The sequence below is a fragment of the Geotrypetes seraphini genome, chromosome 1, assembly GCF_902459505.1.
Source record: "Geotrypetes seraphini chromosome 1, aGeoSer1.1, whole genome shotgun sequence".
In the NCBI taxonomy this organism is placed as follows: Eukaryota; Metazoa; Chordata; class Amphibia; order Gymnophiona; family Dermophiidae; genus Geotrypetes; species Geotrypetes seraphini.
In genome coordinates this window covers 320,201,553-320,225,728 of record NC_047084.1, presented here as the reverse complement: position 1 = coordinate 320,225,728, position 24,176 = coordinate 320,201,553, and the positions used below count along the sequence as shown (strand labels likewise).

The 24,176-nt window shown below is 42.2% G+C and overlaps 1 protein-coding gene across 2 annotated transcripts in view; it reads right to left on the bottom strand.

Moving 5' to 3' along the window:
• Positions 1–24,176, bottom strand: part of MANBA (mannosidase beta) — a 156,137-nt gene that overhangs the window by 56,582 nt on the left and 75,379 nt on the right. For both annotated transcript variants that reach the window (XM_033956878.1, XM_033956887.1), the window contains exons 8-11: positions 17,082–17,257; positions 11,218–11,328; positions 5,233–5,384; positions 33–150 (exon numbers count right to left, since the gene is read on the bottom strand). In XM_033956878.1, coding sequence (XP_033812769.1) covers positions 33–150; positions 5,233–5,384; positions 11,218–11,328; positions 17,082–17,257 — 557 coding nt within the window. The remainder of the gene's footprint in view (positions 1–32; positions 151–5,232; positions 5,385–11,217; positions 11,329–17,081; positions 17,258–24,176) is intronic.

Sequence of the window (24,176 nt, the reverse complement as noted above, 5' to 3'; positions counted from 1 at the left end):
TAACTACGCAGACTCTCAGACTTTCCTTTTACCATTAGGCCGAGTTCATCACAGATGTCATAGAATTCATCCCGTTCATACACTCCCCCTCCCCACACTCGGAGTGCATTCATGTTAGCCTTGACTGTAGACTGAAGAAGCCGCCATAACCTGTGGAACACAAGTACAGAAAGCTTCAGCATCACCACATGGTCCTCAGTCATTCCCTAGTACCATTGCCTGAATGTGGAAGCAACTAACTAGAAGCATACACACAGAAGAAAACTTTAGGGTGACCAGATAGCTCCGTGTCAGAAAGAGCAGGAGCAGCCAGTCATGGGTATAATTCTAATTTCCTTAAGACATGCAGGAGCACAACCCCTTACATGCAAAGAGAGAAGGGGGGGCTAAAACCAGGCCTGGCTCAGTCCCTTTTCACATATGTTTGCCAAACCAATATGTATCTTGAAAATACTGAGAGAGGATACTAAAGGAGCAATTCTATAACTTGCACCATGACTTAGGCACCTAGATGCAGGGCACTGAGTGCTAAATAAAAAGTCATGAATTTGATATACCGCCTTTTTGTAGTACAACCAAAGCAGCTTTCTCTGTCCCTAGTGGACTCACAATCTAAGTTTTTGTACCTGGGGCAATAGAGAGTTAAGTGACTAAAACGGCATCTGGGTGCCAAGATTCCATTCCAGAATACTAGTGTAAACCAGCATCAATGCATCTATACATAGGTTTACCCACTTATATCATGTCAACCGCAAGCATACATGTACGTGCATAACTTACAATATTCTATAAATTATGCATATTAGTGTTTATCACGCTCACACTTCTCCTCTATGAATACCCCCCTTCCATTTATACCCTGAATTGCGCATGTTATTTATAGAACAGTGCCGAGCGCTCACCTAGCAAATTTCAAGTTTATTTAAAGATTTGATGTGCTACACCAACAGGAAACCTTCTGGGCAGTTTACAACAATCAAATATGATAAAAACAGGAAAGGAACTACAATATAACAAAGAATAGGAAAGAGAAAAGAACCAGGACACTGCAAAAAAAACAAAACCCCAAGATTTTATGCTGCTTATCCTAGGAATAAGCAGTTGATTTCCCCAAGCCATTTCAATAATGGCCTATAGACATCTCTTTTAGGAAATCATCCAAACCTTTTTATAAACCCTGCTTAACTAACTGATTTCACCACATTCTCCAGCAACGAATTCCAGAGTTTAATTACACGCTGTGTGAAGAAATATTTTCTCCGGTTTGTTTCAAATCTACTACTTAGTAGTTTCTTCACATGCCCCCTAGTCCTAGTATTTTTGGAAAGAGTGAACAAGCAATTGCACTCCACTTATTTTATAGACCTTTATCATATCACCCCAAGCCGTCTCTTCTCCAAACTGAAGAGCCCTAGCCGTTTTAGCCTTTCGTCATAGGAAAGTCATCCCACACCTTTTATCATTTTCGTCACCCTTTTCTGTACCTTTTCTAATTCCGCTATATCTTTTTTGAGATACGGTGACCAGAACTGCACAGTATTCGAGGTGCAGCCGTACCATAGAGCGATACAAGGGCATTATAACATTTTCATCTTTGTTTTCCGTTCCTTTCCAGATAATTCCTAACATTCTATTTGCTTTCTTAGCTGCCACCACCACACACTGAACTGAGGTTTTCAATGTATCCTCAACAATGGCACCTAGATCCTTTTCCTGGGCAGTGACTCCTAACACAGAATCCAGCATCACAGAGCTATAGTTTGGCTTCTTCTTTCCCACATGCATCACTTTGCACTTGCTCACATTAAACATCATCTGCCACTCTGATGCCCAGTCTCCCAAGGTAGTCTTGCAATTTTTCATAATCCTTTTGCGATTTAACAACTTTAAACAATTTTGTGTCATCAGCAAATTTAATTAATAGGTAGAGGAATTACTGAGGGAATGATATTGGTAGAAGGTGGGTTGGAACTGAAAGCACCTTCAAAAAAAATGAGCTTTGAATATGAATTTGAATACTGCAAGAGACGAAGCTTGATGTACTGAGTCAGTCAGTTTGTTCCAGGCATAAGGTGCAGCAAAGTAGAAGTGACAGTCTGGAGTCAGCTGTAGAGAAGGGTACAGATAAGAGACTTATCCAATGAGCAGCGGTGAGTGTGGGGAGAGATGAGAGAGGAGAGATACTGAGGAAATGTGGAGTAAATACAGGCAGTCCCCGAGTTACAGACACCTGACTTAAGTAGAGACTCATACTGCAGCTTCATTTGATTTTACTGAGTAGTATTTCCAGTGGCATAGACTCCTACACTTCTGTAGCAGATTTAGGAATGATGCCTGGCCACATTAAGAACAATGTGTGGTTGTGAATGCTTTACCTCATAGGGAATACTGGTAGGGATAGTTGGCCCTTTTGTCAACTGGGAGCAGAGGTAAGCAGCAAGAATCTTAAAATCTACAAGTTCTGAAAAACATACAAATCTGACTTAACAACTTGAAAAACATAACTCGTATGGACGAGGGTCTTAGCAGTGTACTCAGAAAGGAAGGGTCTGAATGTATAATGAAACTTCAGTCATAGCCCTTACTGTACAAATGAAGCTGAATGAGTCTAAAACAAAATTACTTTGGCTTGGCCCAAAATTAGAGCAGCTTACCTTTTCCATTCTGTTGCTCTCAAGATCCCCATTGCAAATTGAATTCTCAAATAAAGTTTTGGGTGTCTCACTATAGAAACGGTCAGACAAGAAAATTTCATTTAAGGAATGGAAAAGGTAAAAAACGGATGAAAACTGGAATAAGCACAAACAACATCAACGCAGGTGCCATAAGGCGGTAAAAGGGGCCAAAAGAGACTTCGAGGAAAAAATAGCCAAGGAGGCGAAAAACTTTAAACCGTTCTTTCGATATATTAAGGGGAAACGACCCACAAAGGAAGCGGTGGGGCCATTGGATGACCATCGAATAAAGGGAGTGCTAAAGGAGGACAAAGCAATCGCCGACAAACTGAACACATTTTTTGCGTCTGTATTTACTGAAGAGGATATACACAGCATACCGGAACCCATCAGGCTATATGATGGCAATGAAGATGGGAAACTGGGTCAGGACCTGGATCAGCCAGTCATCCAGTTAAGGATGGACTTGGACCCTCAATCTGTGGAGAAACGCCACCATGCCACCATCACTTTGGTGAAGGAGCAGGGAGCAATTGCCTGCCCAAAGGGGAGGACTATGAACTGGAAATGTTGCTGAAGAATATAAAACCTCAGATACTTTTGATGCCCCAGGAAAATTGGAATATGAAGATAAGCCTCTGTCAGATCCAGAGATGCCAGGATAACAGCTGCGATGACCAAATGCACTGTTGAATTCAGAAATGCAGAATCCGCAGATAGGTATTGACCAACTTCAGATCCAGAATGATTCTCCAGTCCTCTGAGTCTTTCTTTGGCATGATGAAGTATAAGGAGTATCTGCCTAAGCCTGATTTGTTGTCTGAACGAGCTCTTCCGCTCAGATGTCCGATCTAAAGAGCAGCTACTAAAATGGTTAGGGAATTTTGTTTTAGCTCACATCTTTCTCAGTAGTTCAAAGCGAGTTACATTTAGGTAAAAAAAAGGTATTTTCCTGTCTCCAGAGGGCTTACAATTTAAGTTTGTATCTCAGGTTTTTATCATAAAGCATATAGGAGACATACTTAAACACCCAAATGTATATAACTTTGGAAGAAGGGAGATATGAAAGAGACATTTATCTCTGTGGTTTAAATGTACAAGAGATGGCCCTCTTTCAATTGAAAGGAAGCTCTAGAATGAGGAAGCATAGGATGAAGGCGACACAGGAGTAATCTAAAGAAATAACTTCTTTAAGGAAAGGATGGATGATGCATGGGACAGCTTCCAGTGGAGATAGAAGAGATAACAGTTGTATCTGAATTCAAAAATGCATGAATAAGCACAAAGGATCTCCAAGGAAGAGAAAAGGATAGTAGACAGTATGGATGGGCAGACCACATGACCTTTATCTGGCATCATTTTATCTGTTTCCATATTTAAAAATCAAAACATCAGATCATTTTGAATACATAATCTACAAAGGCTACAAAGGCTGAATCCAGCCTCATCAGTTCCCTTCCTTAGCAGTTTCTGAAAATCAGATTTTAAAAAGAGGTTTTTGTTTTCTTTAACTTCTGTTACATAAATTACTACTACTATTAATTATTTCTATAGCGCTACCAGACATACGCAGCGCTGTACAGAGTCACAAAGAAGAAAACAGTCCCTGCTCGAAAGAGCTTACAATCTAAACAGCCAAGACAAACAGGATGTCATGGATACAGTTAAGGGGAACAATTACGTTGCTGGCTGGGTTGGTGGGCAAAGTAGGAAGGTTAAGGATTGAAGGCAATATCAAAAAGGTGGGTTTTCAGTCTACTTTTAAACAAGGTATGGGAAGGGGCTTGATGGACAAACTCTGGTAATTTAATCCAGGCATTGGGGGCAGCTAGATGAAAGGAACAGTCTGGAATTGGCAGTGGAGGAGAAGATTAAAGCTAAGAGCAGCTTATCTGATGAACGGAGTTCTCTGGGAGGTGTATAAGGAGAGATATTGAGAGGCAGCAGAATGAACACACTTGTGGGTCAGCAATAAAAGCTTGAACTGCATGCAATGGCGGATAGGGAGCCATTGAAGTGACTTAAGGAGAGGGGTGACATGAGCACAAAAAATGTAAACATAATAAAGAAAAAAAAATCAAAATTCATTATACATAATACAGCCTCCCTCTTCAACCCATCCTTCTAGCTCTACCTCACCACTGCTTTTCCCTTCACCCACAGCAACTTCACCACTCACTTCTTCCACCCCTAGCTCAACCTCGCTACTCTCTTGCGGCTGTCAACCCCACCCCAGAAGTTTCTCCCTTTCATGCTCTTCACTTCTCTCCAACTCAGCTCTACCTCTGAAGCTGACAATATAGCTCCACGGTGGGTTGTCCCACCTGCTCCCCTCCTGCAGTCTAAGGTTGCATTTGCTTCATACAGTTCCACATGAACCAGTGATGCTCTATGTTCTTCACTCAGTTGCCTATTGGTGTGGCAGCCAGTCGAATATTGTAGGAACATTTCTATTGTGTATTTTGCAGGGGGGAATTTTGCGCCAAATCTCAATTGCACAGGAGTACACCAACAGGTACCTACCTAATAGCCTTGTTTATTAGAAAGAAGAACTTACACATCAGAGGTAACTCTGTCTTGGAAGGAATCGGCTGGAATCCAGTTAGATCCCTTTAAGAATATGGGGAGGTTGTTGATTCTGAAATAGAAACTCAGACCTGGGGATCCCATGATTGGTTCCTGTATGAGCTCCACTGTACGAAAATAAACCTGTTGGCAAGCACAACCATGACATACTGATAGAACTACAGACATGCAGAACAAACAGCAAACTTTCTAGACACTGGTCTAATTAGCCCTACATATCTTATAATAGCAGCAAGAGAGGCACATAACAATTTGCAAGAAGCAAAACACTTTTTGTTTAAAAATACAATCTACAGCAAAGCATTTTAACAGGTCTTATATTAATGCACCTCTTTGTAAAATCACATGCCAACATTTTCAAAGGTAAGAACCTAATCTTTCATTCTGTTACATCCACTCTGAAGTCTGTACAGTAGGTGATGTACCAAAACAATGGCAACGTCTAGGGTGGGATAGAAGAGCTTGCCTGCAATACCAAGGCCCCCAAATCAGCGTCAGAACAAGCTACCACATCCATTCTGTAAACCATGTAAAGGGATGAAGAAATGACCAAGTGGCCGTTCTACAAATCTCGGCCTGATGAATGGATCAAGACTTCGCCTACAAAGCTGTGACACCTCTGGTCGAGTGAGCATTAAGAGAAACCGGCAGCTGCTTACCACAGGCAATGTAAGTCGACTAGGGTTACCAAACATCTGGGAAAACCTGGACATGTCCTGTTTCCTGGATGGACATTTCAAAACCCAACAGTTTGTCTGGGTTTTGGAAAGCCCTAAGCTCCAACCATGTCTGGAGGGCCTTCAACAAGCATGCACGGATGACATCACACACATCTATGCATGCTGGATACCCTCCAAACACGGCCTGGAGATCAGAAAAAAAAAAAAAAAAAAAGATGAAGCTTTTTGGGGGCAGGGATAGAGGCAGAACAAGGAAATATGAAACCACTTTTGGAAGAAATTAAATAACTATATGGAGGGAAACCCCCACCTCTGTGATCTGAAGAAAGGGTTCTCTACAAGAGAGAGCCAACAGCCTCACCTTACCATCACTTTGAGGAACACTGTCTTAACTGTAAGGTTCAGAAGGAATACATCTTTAAGTGGCTCAAAAGGAGCTTCTACAAGCCCCTTCAGCACAACCCTGAGACTCCCCGTAAGAAAAGGCTGTCGCAGGGGTGGCCACAAGTGAAGCCCCCCACCCAAGAAGTTCGATCACATCTGGATGAGCCATAAGCACGTTGGAACTGTAGTGTGCACTGAAATAGGAAAGGCCTGCCATCTATACCATGAGGAAAGCCACCACGAGGCCCTTTCTTCAGATCTGCCTGAAGGAAAGCCAGGACCACTAGAATGGGAGCATGCAATGGCTCACCACATCACAGCTGGAAACCTTCAAAGCCCTGGCCCAAGTTGCCATAGTAAAGGGCTTCTTCGTGGCAATGTCCAAATCAAGGTGTGGCACTTAAGAGCCATGCCATAAGACCGAAACGCTGGTGGTTCTCCATGGGAACTGGACCCTGAATAAGGAGGTTGCAATGAAGAGAGAGCTTAAGCTTCCCATCCTGCTGAAGTCGGACAAAAGCCACATACCATGGATGGAAAAACATAACGGAGATCCAGAGTTGGCTAGGGCTAAACCAAGGCATCTAAGCCTAGGCTTTCTGGCTCTGTTCTACGACTGAAGTGCTTGACTTTCAAATTCATGGCTGAAACCATCAAGCCTAACTTTGACAAGCTATAACGACGCACAATGAGACGAAATGCAGCATGTGAGAGAGATCACTCTTCCAGGGTCAGGACTTGGCAACTGAGAAAGACTGCTTACTCAATTTTCATTCCAGCCACATGCGCAACGGAGAGAGCCTGAAGGTGCAGCTCTGCCCAATGAAACAGCATCTGAGCCTCCCAACTCAAGGGAGTACTCCTGGTGCCTCCCTGTTGATGTATATATGCCAGATTTGTCTGAAAACACCCTTACTGCTTTTCTTTCCAGGGCGGTCTAGAGAGTTCACAATACCAAGTGTTTGGCTCGAAGCTCTAGACCAGGGGTAGTCAATTCCAGTCCTCAAGAGCCACAGGCAGGTCAGGTTTTCAGGATATCCACAATAAATATGCATGATATAGATTTGTATCTCAAGAAGACAGTGCATGCAAAGCCATCTCATATACTGTATATTCATTGTGGATATCCTGAAAACCTGACCTGTCTGTGGCTCTCAAGGACCAGAATTCCCTACCCCTGCTCTAAAGGGTTGATCAACCAACCCTTCTGATGGGGAGTCTACTGGCCCTGGATGGACGAAGCTTGTCCTGTGAAGCTGCAGTCCAGCTCAGTGGAAGCTGCTTCCTTTCCCAGGCAGGAAACCACTCCAAAGGAGGTCTCACGGCACCGAAGCCACTGCATAAATCAAACTTAAGATGAAAAAATAAGAAAAAGAAGCAGAGCAGATCAGAAAGACTTCTGTTCCTCAGCCATGTGGGAAGAGCAGATGAAGAAAATGTGTGGCTTTCTTCAAGTCCCAGTTCGCAGACATGGATTGAACAGCTACTGTACAGACTCCAGAGTGAATATAACATAAAAGCAGATTTGTTTTTCCTCAGAGTAAACTCAATGCAGATCATTCTTAATCCTACAACAGTTGAACAAATGTTCTAGAAGAGTTTAGTAAAGCATAGGGTTACCAGATTTTGCACTTGGAAAAAGAGATTGTGTGGCCCCATCCCATTCTGCCCCTGGCCCCACCCTATCATGCCAACCCCAGCCCCACACAAACCTCATCTCTTCGGACCAAGTGCAATGTGATGACATCACACGCATGCATGCATGTGTGCGTGTGACGTCACTGCATTGCATCTGCGCATGCGCAGATGCACTCCAGACTCGGCCCAGATCTCAACAGCTTTTTCAAAACCCGGACAAAGTGCCGGGTATTGAAAAGCCATCCAGACAGTCCTCTAAAAAAAAGACATGTCCAGGTAAATCCGGATGTTTGGTAACCCTAGTAAAATGTGTGGCTTTCTTCAAGTCTCAGTTCACAGGCAGTAAAGCAGAAAGACATATTTTACATAAAAAGAAACTCAGGCATGAAGAGTAATGATATAAAAGTTGCAAGTAGGGAAGCTCCAAGGAAATACAATTCTACTGACATAGTATCTGACATCTGAGGTGATAAGAGACCAAAACACACAAAAAAATTAAAATTTGCCGACAAATTTGAAGCATCCTTGGGACGGAAAGAGAGGGCAATGGAAAAGACATGTGAATAAGGCATCAGGATTCAAGTGGACACAGAAGCAACCAGATCAGCGGAGGAAGGAGATGGGGGAGGGGAGTGCTCCTAACCTCTATATTATTACTCTTCACTGTAAACTTTTCTGAGGAACTGGCTCTCGATCCTCAGTCCCCTCTTTAAAATTGCAGGACTAAAATTAATTGCTTGTTTGTAAATAATCTGTATCACGATGACACCAAATCATTTTACAAATTCAGAAAACCAACTTGTGCCTGCACATCTTTAAAAGCCGGTCCCTGTACCAAAAGAACACATTTACCTAAATGACTAACTCTCCACTTTAAGCCGCTTATATATTTCTATTGATAGGCAGGATATTAAATCCTTTAATAAACTTGGAAATTTGATGCGAGTGCAGTAACAGTAATGCACTACCATCAGATGAATTTGCTCACTACACATTTCCCACTGGGAAATCTCTTCCATGTGAAATGAAACACAGATTTTAAACACCGAGAACCATGAAACAGCAATTTACAATAATGTGTGCCCCTCTGGTGAAAAAGATTCCATATATAACCAAAAATTAAGTGGCTGTCCACAACAGAAAAGACTGGCTGATAACCACCATGAGAGCAATCAAAATAATGGAAGAATGGGCGGAACAATTAGGGTTACCATATTTGCTAAGTCAAAAAGAAGACACCTGCCCCTGTCCCACCGGTGCTCCATCCCTGCCCCACCCCCTACTCGACTCATAGTATCCTGCCTTGCCCCTGCCTCCAGCTAGACTCACCCCTAAATCTCCCCACCCCCCAGCACAGCCTCTTTCTCTCTCCAAGTCCCCCCACCTGGGCCACCTCAGAGTCAGGTATGGCTTTTGTTAATCTCCCTTGTCTCCAATATCTTCTCTGGTGATGGAATTTAAAAACTTAAGGCAGCCAGCAGGGTTAATGGCATGATCCCCATCGACCTGCCATGGAAGTCTTCACTCTGCAGCATCCTGCCTACACAGGAACAGGAAGTGCTACTTATAGATTCCAGGGCAGGTCGCCAAAAGAAAAATCATGTCGCTAATGCTGTTGGCTGCCCAAAGTATTTAAATTGCAATGTTGGGGATAGGGGAGACTCACAAAAGCTATACCAGAATCCAGGGTGGGGGCTGGACAGGAAAAAGCGAGTCCAAAACCCAAACTCCCTCCAGTCTAAGAAATCATTCAGATACCCAGACAGTCCTCTAAAAAGAGAACAAGTCCAGGTAAATTTGGACATCTAGTAACCCTAAGAATGATGGATATAACATCTCAAACTAGACGATGGCAGATAAAGATCTGTGGTAGTTCATCCAGTCTGCTCAACAAGATAAACTAATACCATGTTTCCCCGAAAATAAGACCTAGCATGTTTTTTTGGGATAGGTCCCAATATAACACCTACCCCAAAAATAAGCCCTAGTTAAGATTCCTTCCTCCCACCATGTTATACCTATCCCTCCTTCCCATTCCTTTGTGCACCAGAATCCCACTGACCCTCCCACCGTGTTATACCTATCCCTCCCTTCCATCCCTTTGTGCACAGGAACACCACCGACCGCCTTACATATCTCTGAAGCCTCAAAACTGGTGGCAGCGCTCTGAAAGGGCTGCTTTGCGGTTTTTTCTGCCGGAGCCTTCCCTCTACCGCATCACTGATGAAGTCATCAGTGAGGTGGCAGAGGGAAGGCCCCAGCAGGGAAAACCGTGAAGCAGCCCATTCAGAGCGCTGCCACCGGCTTTGAGGCTTCGGAGGTAAGGAGATCGGTGTTGTTCCAGTGCACAAAGAGATGGGAGGGAGTATAACATGTGGGAGGGTCTGTGGGGTTATGGTGCACAAAGGGATAGGAGGGAGGGATAGGTATAACATGGCAAGTGTCAAGGGTAGATACCTTGTTTCCCTGAAAAGAAGACATTCCCCAAAAATAAGCCCTAGTGCATTTTTTGGAGCACAAATTAATATAAGATCCTGTCTTTTTTTCAGGGAAATACAGTAGCATAAGGTATGATACAATACTACATATGCTTAATTGATCTTGATTTGTCCTTGCCATACAGACCATAGACGTCTGTCCAGCACTGGCCTTGTTCTCCAACTACTGAAGTTGTCATCAAAACCCCATTTTATCCCATTCAAATCTGTCTAGCTATCAGGCAAAGACTATAGAAATCTGCCCAGCACTGGAATTTGCTTCCAAATTAAAGTAACCAATCCCTCTACCTACACATTGAATTACACATTCAGCAGCTTTCCAGGACTTTCTGAAAGACCATTTCAAAGAGACACCATCTCAAAGAGACACATAATCAACCTTGAGCAACACAGACTATATAACCTGTATACTTTTCATCAGTGGTGGCAACCAAATTTCATTTCTGGAGAAATAAGGGAAAAAGGCATGTGAGGAGAAAACATTGAGATAAAAAGGACCATGTAGGAAAGAAAAAAAAGAGGCCAGAGAATCAACCAAGCCAAAAATGCAAGAAATTGTTAACAGTTTTATCATTTTATTTTGTTGAAGAAAATTCTTTTCTGTGCTAATTCATTGGGCTCACAGAGCCAAGACAGAGTCCTCTGGTTAACTTACTTAGAATGTCCTGATTTGCCCATCTCTGTGAAATACCCAGAGCTACTATTCTATTGTTGAGTGAATTGGATGCCCCCACTCTTATAAATCAGGAACGTTACCTTTGCCAGTTTCTTAATATGGTAGCCACCCTCAAAAATGAAAGTTATTGTCAGGTTGTATCCAGATTGGTTTCCATGCCCACTTGGCCACCACGTCTCCACTGTAACATTCTAAAGAAAAACAACAAGTTTGACATTTAGTGGCCAGACTGTCACTGCAGAGAAAAATCAAGTCCATAAAAATTGTGTAACAGGCTGTCAAAAATGCTTTGCCATTCCTGTTGCAGACAAAACATTCTGGCTGCTGATCCAGAAAACAGATGTCAATCAAAGTGTAATGGGAGGTGGTTCATTCAGAGATTCTGATCCAGTAGCATCGGAATGAGTGGGCAGGAACCCATCCACTTTGGGATCAGGCCTACCTAAGCCCCCTTTTTACAAAACCACACAAGAGATTTTTAGTGAGTCAGAGTTCCTATGAGCGACGAAGCAGCGCAAAGCACTCAGCACACTGACCAGTGCTAAAAACCTCTTGCACGGTTTTGTAAAGGGGGGATAAAATTGGTACATCCCACTTACTGAAGACCTCCTACTAGGCAGAACCCTTCCAAGCTGAGCAGCTTGTGGCAGTGGCCTCTGACCACCATCTTCTCCCTCTTGCACACATACAGTATAAACTGAGCAGGGGGCCAGCAGCAGCTCAAGGACACTATCAGCTGCCCAGCTTGAAGAGTTCTGGCTATCAAAGGAGGAGGTCTCCAATTAGTGGGGCTTGGTGATCACTGCCAACTCAGGCATTTATATTTTGAATGTGGGGAAAGGGGTAATGGTGGGGCAAGAAATAGGGTGAGGAAGGGAACAGCGGAAAAAAAAAAAATCATGCCCACCCACTTTTGGCTCAGGTCCACCCAAAATTATCTATCTGCTATGCCACTGTTCTTATCCAATAGGGTTCAACTATGAACTTTTAGAGGGATGTATAAAGCTTAAAAACAAAGGCGGAGCCAGGTCTTTCCTTGCCTAGAGGGAGTCTAGCTAAGAAGGATATAGAGAAGCAGTAAGTGGGGAACCCTACCCAGGGGCCTTCCAGAGCCTAATCTTCCTCCTCAAGGAGAAATATTAAAGGGGCAACCAGTCTATTAATCAGCTGTCCCTTGGAACCATGAGGAGCAGAACCAAGTGTTTTCACTATGGAGAGAGGTCAGTCTGATCCACAGTTGTCCTTCTGCTCTCCTGCTTGTCCCGCACATACTTTTTCCCATGAGTGAAAAATGCATTCAGCTTTCAAAGTACAAACCTGTGTGTGTTACTGCCTGTTCTTCCTTCCAGCCTAACCCTGCTTCAGGGGCACCTTCACAAAAATGGAGGACAAAGGGCGTACCTTGCAAATCAATGCACATAAAGCAAAGATACTTAGGAGCCTGTAAACAGGTGTTCTCCAAGGACAGCAGGCATATATTCTCACATGTGTGTGATGTCATCCATGGAAGCCAGTACGGACACTGCCAAATGAACTATCACTTTAAATCTTTAGGCAGTGCCCATACGGCACATGTGCAGGTGATGATTGTAATGATGGTTCACATTGTTGTAATATGATCATCTAAAAGATGGAGCAGAGTATCTTCTAGAAGAAAAAGATTGAGAGGTTGTCATAGTGTCTGTGTTTAATTTTATCATCCACCTCTCCAGTCTTGTCCCCAAACAGGTCATTTCCTTTGCAAAGGATATCAGAAAGGTGCTCCTGTACTGAAATTTCCAGATCAGAGACTCTGAACTACGATAAATGGCATATTGCAATTGCTACTGCAGATGTTCTAGAACAGGGGTAGGCAATTTCGGTCCTCAAGAGTCACAGAGACAGGTCAGGTTTTCAGAATATCCACCATAAATATGCAAGAGATAGAGTTGCATCTCAAGGAGGCAGTGCATGCAAATCCATCTCATATACATTCATTGTGGAAATCCTGAAAACCTGACCTGAATGTGGCTCTCGAGGACCGGAATTGCCTACCCTGTTCTAGAAGATAAATTAAATGCACTGAATATGTCTCTAGCTAAAAGCTTTCTAGTTGTGAGCAAGTTTTTAGATAACTGTTGGAAATCTTTAAGTTTCTCTTGAGGGAGGAATTAAACTCTGAAAGTTGTTTTGAGTAAGGATTTTAAATAAATTAAAAACCAGAATTGTTAGTCCATAATTCTATTTATGGGCATAGATGATTGAAAAATGCATTTTCCAAAAGAGTTGAGTTCTGGCTTCCCTTCCTGAAGAAGCAAAAGCATAAGACTGAACTGTTTGAGCAGATCCTACAACTAGAGAATGGTGCTGAAGTTGTGTTCTCTTGAAACTTTTGTAGTCTGCAAATCATGGCAATTTTTTAAGAGCTACGTGGACAGAGGATTTTCAGTTCTTAAATAGGCTATCCTTCATGACCCTATGTAAAGGTACCTTGGTAGTGATTCATAATCAAGAAGTAAAAAAAAAAACACAAAAAACTCAGAGCAAGATTCTTCCTCTGTCTCCAGCTTAATGAAAAGAGCTTGACCCATTTGTTTTACAAAGGCAGTAAAGGATATACTCTCTGATGGAGTCTTGTGCTTTTGTAGTGATGGAAAAGGGTATGCCATACGATTCTTCTGCTGACAAATCTCGCAGTTTCTCATCCAAGTGGTTGGAGATATCCGACTTGGAATCCTCAAAATATTCCCTTCTAGATGAATTAGGGATTGTGCATCAAGAGGAGAATAAACTATGCACTGAGATGTGTCGAGACATGGGCTAATGGCTTGACCTAAGGGGTAACTCCTTTGCTGATGATGATGTGTATAGAATGTGTCCGCAGGGCAGGATTAACGGTTAGGCCAAGGTGGTATGTGCCTTGGGCCTGAAGAGTTCAGGGGGGGCCCGGAATACTGCCTGCTTCAATGACATCAGTGCACCTGCTTCCGTGCCCCGTTCCAGACATCTGAACGTTGCCTTCTTCATTATTCAGCGCAGCTGAACTTGCAGTCTTCAAAAGACCATGGGCAGCAGTTCCTACACTGCGCATGGCTGACTCTGAAGCCTTTCCATGTGTCAGAGGGAAGGCTTCCAGGTCAGCAATGGGCAAGTGTGTAGGTATCTCTACCCACAGTCTTTTGAAGACTGCAAGTTCAGATGCACTGAATAACGGATAAGGATGGAGAAGGTGCTGCTTAGACTTCTGGAGCTGGGCCCATAGGTACACTGTTACAGGAGGGGGGACAAGGGGGCCCAGTGTACTTGGATGCCTAGGGCCCACCAATGAATTAATCCTGTCCTGTGTGTCCTTGCTGACCCCGATGCTTAGCATCAAACAGGAGTGCACAACTTCATCCTCAATCGATGCCTCGATGTATTCTCGGGCTGGGTTGAGGCAGGCATATATGCTTTTAAAGCTTGTGCAGACTGCATCTCAGTAGCCCTGAAAGCTCTTGTTTGAGCATAGCTAGGATCTCCTCCTGAAAAGTCGGCATCTGACTTGAAAGAAATCATCGGTGTGGAAGCAGTCTGCGGTGCATGTTGTCTGGATGCGGCAGACCTTGATGTCAAGGCTTACCTGGAAAGACATGATTTGCAACAATGTGGAGCAGTCCATGATGCATCAACATTTACTATGTGTCAAGGTGGTGGACATCTGTGACGATGCCATATTTGTGCTTCTTAGCTTTATTACATGATGCCTCCCCTGATGGATGAGACATGAATGAAGACGATGTTGAATCCTATCGCTTCAGAGACCCTAATGTTCGATGCTCTCTAGTGAGTGTCGGTGCACGTGGTGTCAATACTGATGCTGATGTCAATATAGATCAAGAGTCAGGTCCCAAAATCCCTGCCATGCCACTTTTACTGCTTGGAGCGTTTCCCTGCTACTGCACGAGGTTCTACTACTCAGCGTGTTCAGTGAGTTTCCATATGAGTGTCTCCTGATGAAGGTGTTTTGATCATGCTGAAACTTGGATCCTCGTTGGGACATTTATGAATAGTCTATCATTGGTTGAATAGACGTCTCCCTTGCCTTTCATTGGACTGATATTGAACCAAAACATTTATCGCACTAGTTTGTCGGGCTCAGTGACCTCTTTTGCATATGGAGAGAGATCACAATGAATGATCTGATAGTCAAGACTTAGACACTAAACAAACCAATTATGGGGGTCAGAGCCTGAGATAATCCAATTATATTGAGTACACTCGGCACCCTTTTGACACGGCGAGAAAAACGACCGACGCAAAATCAAAAGGTTCTATGACCCAGGAATTTTGCATGAAAAGTATTTTGAAAAAAACATTGACACTCCCTAGGTCAAGAAAGGGTTTTGAAGTGGCTCAAAGGCCAAAAATCAAAAAGTTGACAGAATTCAAACAAACTCAAGGGAAATGCTAAAATACAAAAAAGATGAAGAAATAGGAGGAAAATAAAAACCTAATATCGGGAAGGCACAAAAAAGGCTAAAATTGATGCACTGAGGAGATACCGAAGACACAGCTTCTCGGCTCCATGGAAAACTAAGAATTGATGGTCCTGTGAGCCAATATAAGGAACGAAGGCACATACATGTGAGTGGTACAGGCACTACCTAAAGATATCAAGTGATAGTGCATTTGGCAGTGGTACAGTGCATTTGGTAGTGTCTGTACCACATTCCATGGATAACATCACCCACATGTGAGAATATGCCTGCCTGTCCTGGGAGAATTTTACTTATCCATATAAACAACTATAGAACAGATATCTATGCAAGAGTCATTTATACAGATAAACAACTTTGAAAACTGCCCTCTGAAGGCATTTTAAACATATTCAAAACTAACCTATCACTCATTGACCTTGTAGCAATATACACTCTGGTAAGAAAAGGCATTTCAGTGAAAGTCAGTTCATGAAAAGTAACCTTTCCTTTTTAAAGTCCTTGACTGGGCAGGAACTTTGAACCCTAAATTTATTCTTAAGCTTACCATAGCTGTTATTAAAAGGTTTTCAATTCAATAATTTCACCACAGGGTTATTTACAAACTGCCTACTAGATGGTGGCTAGTGCTATGTAATGTTCAAGCACATTATATCTGAAGTAAAGAGAACCTTTGAAAATTAATTTTACCGGGGAACTGGTTATCAAGTTTAAATAACATTTTGAAGTAATGTAGATTTTTGTTCAGTTCTTAAGGATGCTGTATGTATTATATATTTGTGGGCGTATGCCAGAAGATGTCTGGCCTTTTATGATCCAGTTTTATAATTTTGAGGCTATCACAGTTATGACCACGTGTACTTCTGAAATTACAGAATAATCCAAAGGTGGCATTTCTTTTAATATGTTTGCAGCAGTTACAGACCAATCTAGAAGTGACCTCGAGGTCTCCTTTCCAAACACTGATTGCAAACTATCTTGCTGAGTTTCAGAACTGAATTTCTCTTATTGGCCAACTCGCTAAGCTCTGAAACCTACTTCCATGCTGTTAAACTTTTGAACATAAATTCCTCAGCTGTAAACAATAGATTTTTCCCCCTCCTCCCCACTATGCTCAAAATCTGTAGATTGTGCCTCTTCTAGCCCCTAACAGGCACCATTCATTGGACAGTCATTGCAAATTTAAGATACCATGTTAGACAATGAGCTCTGTATTCAATTAACATGTTATTTCATCATTGTGTTGATACGCAAGCCATTTTTAATAGCATCTTTACTACTATTTAATCCTGATTTTTGTTATCATTGGGATTCATATACAGAAGAGATGCTTTATAATGGTAGATGAGCTGAACTTGTGGCACACTGCAGGGGTGGGATATAAAAAGAGGAGCACGACACTGGGACAATGGCTCCTCTTCCACCTTCAGACACCAGAGAAAGACAATACTTCTGGACCTCTAAGAACCAATCAAAACTCTATCCCTTACTGTACTGATATTGAGGAGCAGTTCTGGGCTGCACTCTCCTGTCTGAAGCTTCAGGTTGTAGGTCTGCTGGGCATACAGTTCAGGAATGGTCACGGTGGCTTGGCCGGCAACTGGCTCTGAGCCAACGACATCAAAAACAGGTACAATTTTCAGGTTCCACTGGTGGATGCTCACTTCTGCAGCCAGAAACAAAACAGAAGTACTATATGTATTAGGAACTAGGAGTACCAAGCATTCAAATGTTTAATGAGGATAATATACAACACTCCTAGTCAGACTGGATACATTAATTTTACATCTAATGCTGCTGTTTGCTGGTCACCTTCTGCCTATTTTAGTTCCAGAAATGACCAAACAGCACACAGTTTAAGCAGAAAAATGTGAAAATTTAGTGGGTGTGACAAGATGGCTCAATAAACCTGCTTTTAATCAAAAAGTCACATTTGCAGCAAAATTCAAAGCTGAGAATCTCCTGACATTGGAGGAATTCACTTCAGAGTTTTGCAGATGACCTTCAGGATTTTCCAAAGAAACTCTGGGAAAAATATGTCAGATTCCCCAGTGATCTGCTGATAAACCTGAATGATTTCATGGAAAATCAAACAGAGCTGAAATTTGCCTACTTCATGTCCAATACTGAACTCTTTACACATGCCTCTGATACAGGTAGCATTAAATCATTTTAAATAAAAGCTTAAATATAATTTTCCTAATGGTGCTTTGTCAGAAAATAAAATTTTCTATCACATCTACTGTGGGTTTGAATTTTTTTTAAGTATCTGAAGCATGAATATATATATATACAGTAAAACCTTGGTTTATGAGCATACTTTGTTCCTGAAGCATGCTTGTAATCCAAAGCACTTGTACATCAAAGCGAATTTCCCCATAGGAAATAATGGAAACAGACGATTCGTTCCACAACCTAAAAACTTTAATATAAAATACAGTACTGTACGTACTTGTATTGTAAGACCTTGCTTGTTTCGAACAGTCACTACACTGTGGGTAAATTTGACATGATGCTTGTATTACATTCAGTCGCGCTCAGCGTGAGATGTGCGTATGTTGTACGTGCTTGAACTGCGGATGTTTGCATTACGTTCAGCCACGCTCAGCGCAAGATGTGCGTACGTTGTGCACGCTTGAACTGCAGGTGCTTGTATTATGTTCAGCCGCGCTCAGCATGAGATGTGCGTACGTTGTACGTGCTTGAACTGCGGATGCTTGCATTACGTTCAGCCACGCTCAGCGCAAGATGTGCGTACGTTGTGCACGCTTGAACTGCAGGTGCTTGTATTATGTTCAGCCGCGCTCAGCATGAGATGTGCGTACGTTGTACGTGCTTGAACTGCGGATGCTTGTATTACGTTGAACTGCGCTCAGCAATGCGATCAGCGATGCGATGCAACGCACGTATATTATGCGTTTTTGACGTGACGAACGTATACCTGCTCATACTTCAATACAACACTCGTTTATCGAGTTAAATTTAATAAAATGTTTTGCTCGTCTTGCAAAACACTCACAAACCAAGGTTTGACTGTAGTTTATTTTAGCATTTAAAAAACAAAAAAAAAATATCAGGATGCATCTGTATATTGCTTTCTTTCATACACACACACACCTTTTCACTAATCTGTGTAGAGCTCCGATGCTCGGAGCATTTAGCCCCCTGGGCCACAGTAGAAACCTCTACCATGTCTTAGTTTAAAATAAAAAAAGGGGGGGCAATGCTTTGTATTTCTTTAAATAAATAAATTAAAAAAAAAAAAAATTGTGGGCCCTTTTACTAAGCTGCTCTATAAAGTGACCAGCACTTATCACCAGCGCAGAGCTTTCTTGCATGCTGAGGCCAATTTTGGTGCAGTGGTAAAATGGCCCAAGTTTCCATTTTCCCTATTAATGGCCAAGTGTTATTTCCCCATTAGCATGTGAGCACTTATCAACACCTATTTTCTAGATTGTACAGGCTCAATTAGCACAGTGCATACCTATTCTCCGACCCCAAACTAAAAAATAAAAACTATGTTTTAGCATGTGGGAAACATGCAACAATTCCGAAACTACCATGGGATGTCTGCTGAGTGCACTCCCACAGTAATGGTTTTTATTCTCCAGGAAGCATGCATCAGTGCTCACCACTGCTTAGTAAAATGACCACTGTGTTATGCGTTTAGTCAGGTTCCCTTTGTCTATTATTACATTTTTTTTTTTAAATCAGAAACCATTCATATGTGACCATGTCGTGGAAAAGGTGACTAAAAAGTCACCAGAAACAAAAAAAAATTAGGTTTTAATTAATCTGTTTGAGCAATTTGTAATATAACAGTCCAAACCCCATTCTCTTATGAGGAAAAAAAAAAGTTACGAAGTTCAAACATGTAACTTTCAGACTGCTTATGCATACAACATGGAAAATTTTGGATTTGCTACTTTAGCATCTTTTTCCAGAGATGGTCATATATGTGCAATAATAGGGGAAATCAGGAAGGGGTTAAAACTTTTCCACAATACTGTACATCTGATGAATATTTGTGGGTATCCTGAAAACAAGATATTTCCTCAGTTCTCATCAAAATCCCTTGCTGTACAGTTATAGCACAGTTCTCACTTAACTCGCCCTCACATGAGCATGTCATTGAGTTTCCTTGTAACCTCAGACAGTTACCAACTCCCATTGCCTCAGGTAATTACTTAGACCAGGTCGGGTTGTCAGGATTTCCCCAATGAATATAAATTAGATCAATCTATTTGCATACAATGGAAGCAGAGCATGCAAATGATCTCATGCATATTAATTGGGGAAACCTGACTGGATTGTAACCCTCGAGGATTGAGTTTTGGAAACCCCTGGCTTAGAATGCATGCTCCTTGGGCTAGGGGCATACTATGATTCACGGTATATCAAGAATAAACTGAACTTATTGTAGACGAATACCTTATCAAAACTACACCGCACTGTATCTCCAGTAGAACAATAAAAATAAGTATCATTATTGAGTATGAAATGTATTTGGATTTGAAACTCAGCTAGAATAAATTTCAAAATTAGGTCAGAGGAAGTTATAAGAGAACTTTCCTTAGTTATCAGGGTTTCTAACCATGAAACATCTTGAAGGGGAAATAGTAACAACTTAAAGAGAAAAGAAAATGCTCTTGTAATCACTAGCAGCTGACCGCCTTTTTTGTAACAGGATGTGATTTCCTTTTTTCTTTCTTTTATTGATATTCACTCATTAGAATTTTGGATCTCTTCAATTTGGGACTTTAATATTGATTAAGTGAATAAGTTTTCCTCTAATTTAATTTTAATTTCCTTTTGTGTGAATTGAATATCTTACACTTCTTGTACAGAAAATTGAGTATTTCTTGGTTAAAGTGTTAAAATATAAATAATTTTTTTTAAAAAGAGAGCTTTCCTGCAACTGAATAAGTGGTGTTATCAGAACAAGGAGGAATTTATAGTGTTTTAGTTCAGTTCTTTTGTGGAAGAAGCTTTGACAGGTACTAGCCTACACATCTAGGGCAGTATTAAGACACATGCAAACTAGGTAAGTGTCTAGGGCCCAAATGTTTAGAAGGGGCCCACTCAGATGTGTTAATTCAATGACCCTCCCAAGGTACATTTTTGCCAAGGTAAGTCTACTGCTGGCAGAAAGAAATATACCACACTTTTGTGCCCTCCCCCCAATACCTCTTTAATCTTCACCAGTGTGAGCGGCTTCTTTGGCCTGCTGCTCATGCAGGCACTGCTTTTCCCTCTGACATCACTTCCTGGCCCCGAAACCAGGAAGTGATTTCAGAGGGGAGCCAGGCCAGTGCGAACAGCAAGCCAGAGAAGTTGCTCAAGCTGGCGAAGATTTAAAGAGGTATTGGGGGGAATGGAGGGTAAAGCATGGCATAGGAGGTAGAGGTGTGCCAGCACCCAGGGCAGTCCATCCTCTTGCCCCCCTTACTACACCACTAGAGGTAAGAAAGCCACAGCAGTTTTCAAAGATCTGTATAATTTTCCTCCCTCCCCCCCCATGAGCATTCTTCTCCAGTTGGCAGGAGTCATCAGTGAGCACTACTTTCTACAAGCTGCTTCCTCTGCTGTTGGTTCTCCTCTCCAAACAGAACCATGCAGGGTCCTATTTGTAAAAGTTTTCAAATATATCATAGGGATCCCAATATGCTTGTTTGCCTAGGGCCCAGCAAAGATTTAATCCTACCTTGGGCTGATCTTTACCACATACTCAGAGATTTGTTTTCCATATTCCTGTGAAGTGTGCTTGTGGATTTTACTTATCTCCAGGGTAGAGAGAACATCTAATCTAATCTAGAATTTGTGGATTGCTTTATGCCTGTAAAGGATCGAGGCAATTTATAATTGGCTAGATTCACTAACCTGCCCGATCGTGACCGATCCGTGTCCGATCCGGGCAGGGCCAATTCATTCAGGAACCAAGAACATTCAAATGGGGGTGATCGGAGGCACACTCCCATTTGCAAATCTGGATCGCTAGGTAGCAATGCCTGTAGATGGTCTGCGCATATGTTTGCTGTCTGTTTGTTTTTTTTGTTGTTTACTTTTTTACTGGCCCCGACTCTCCTGCTCTCTGCCACCCTTCCCCACAGTGCGAGCCTGTGTTTTTAACCCGCGGGTTTAAAGCGGGTTAAATCAGGGGAGGAGAGTCGGGGCAGGCAGAGGCAGGTTGCATCAGAGAGCTGAGGCAGGCAGTACTCCAAGTGCAGCCTCACCAAAGACAGACTGAAAAAAAAATATCACCTTTCTATGCATGAGCAGGGCGGCTAGAGCAGGAGAATTGGAGCAGAGCAGTTTTTTACACCAGTCGTTTGTTCTTGATCGGCCAGCCTGTCGGTGTGTCAGGAAAAAAGTGTAGTGAATTGCATCCTTCCTGCTTTGCATGCTGATTCCCCTCATTTACATGCACGGATTGGGATCGGATCGTTACACAGGTTAAGTGAATCGGGTCGGAAAGAAATTGGTTTGCAAAGGGCTCGCAAACCGATTGGTACACGATCGGTTTACTTAGTGAATCTAGCCCAGTGTCAAGAACCCGTGCATACACGAGGAGCTACAAAAAACAAGTTATAAATAAACAAGGAACACTCCAGTATACAGATGAAGGGTATGGCAGACTACTGTACATGTGAATAATATTAACAGCTTTAAATAATATAACCCAAAAAGAAGAATAGCATGGATAGAGAAAAACTGAACAGAAAACTTCCTAAATTATCTTATTGCCACTGGGAAGTCAAAAGTGCCAAATTGCACAAATTCAAAATTGAAAATTAAAAAAGGTCCACAGTATTCACTCCTCTTTAATCGGGACGGGCCTGTAATAAGCCAATGACACCCAACGGGGTAATCGAGCGTGAAACATCCTCGGACCTTGTGCACACAGTGAAAAATAATAAGTGCTCAACATTGCGACTTAAAATTGTTTGGTTTTTTTTTTCTTTTTACAATACCAAATATACTCCCAATGTGCAATAACAGTTTAAAGAGCGTACGATGAGATCAAAAATTAAGTACAGAAAACTAGTTTCTTGTAAAAGCTTCCCTAACATCCACTGCTTCAAAACAAATTGTGAAGAAGTTTATTGAAAAAAGCAGAACAGTTTGTACTTATCTGTACATAAAGGCAGTTCTAAATGTTCATTTGTTGTAAAGTTGCTTGCTCTACAGCAGTGGTTCCCAACCCTGTCCTGGAGGACCACCAGGCCAGTCGGGTTTTTGGGATAGCCCTAATGAATATGCATGGAGCAGATTTGCATGCTTGTCACCTCCATTATATGCAAATATCTCTTATGCATACTCATTAGGGCCATCCCGAAAACCAGACTGGCCTGGTGGTCCTCCAAGACAGGGTTGGGAACCACTGCTCTACAGTGCTCCGTTTCAGGGAATTCATCCCCTTCCTCAGGAGCAAACACTGGATACTGGCAGAGAAATCATTGGGGGAGAGAAAACACAATGAATCTCAAGGCAAACTGATGCTTCGACGATTTCTCTGCAAGCATCCAGTGTTTGCTCCTGAGGAAGGGGATCAATTCCCTCTGTAGGGCTGGCAGAACTTCTAAGCTTGCTCAGTCAATCAAATTGGAATGGAGGAAGAAGAAAATGCCACTGCGTATTCTCTCCAGGCTCTGAATCCTCTTAATGGCTCTCTCATTTCTTGTACCCTCGGGCCCTATTGTCATACCACTTCCAGAGAAAAGCTGAGAAGGTACAATTGCAAGGGGAAGGAGGTGGGAGCAAGAGAGAGAGACAGAGAGGTCGAGGTAATGCAGGGTAGGGAAGGGGTGAGAGAGAGGAGTCAGTGTGATGGAGAATGGGAAAGGGGAGAGGGGGAATAAGTAAAGGACTTGGGAATGGGAAGTTCTGGGTGAGGGAAAGATATGGAAAGCTGTAGATAGATGCTAAATGCCAAGTTGCCCATAGGAAAAGAATGGCTGGCTTGGCATTTGGTATGCACTGTTCAGAAGTGCAACTTTGTAAAAGACCCCCCTTAGTGAGTGGAAATGTCGGTTTTTAAAATTTATATCTGCCATCTTTGTATTTTACACAGTACAGCAGGACATGCATCACTGTTTCTCTTTCTCTGGTATTGCACTGTACACAGTCTTGTTTCCTGTGTGTTTAATATTGTCTGTATACTGTATTTCTATTTTTAGTTTATGGTTACTTAGTCTGTAATTGGTCTTTGTACTGTATTCAGTGTGGTTAAGAAGGCATTGAATATTTTTGAAGGATTGATCTGTTCTTATCCAGCTTATTTAGTTTTCCCAATATGTTTATTGATATTCTAAGTGTAGCCATTTCCTACTGCTTTGTGGTGCGACTCCTGGAAGTTAGTGCTAATACCGTGTTTCCCCGAAAAAAAAAAAAAAAGAGCCGGGCTCTTATATTAATTTGTGCTCAAAAAAACACATTAGGGCTTATTTTCAGGTAATGTCTTCTTTTCAGAGAAACACGGTATCTACCCTTGACACTTACTATGTTATACCTATGCCATGTTATACCTATTTACTGATGCCCTGGCAGGGAAGACCGCGAAGCAGCCCGTCCAGAGTTCTGCCACC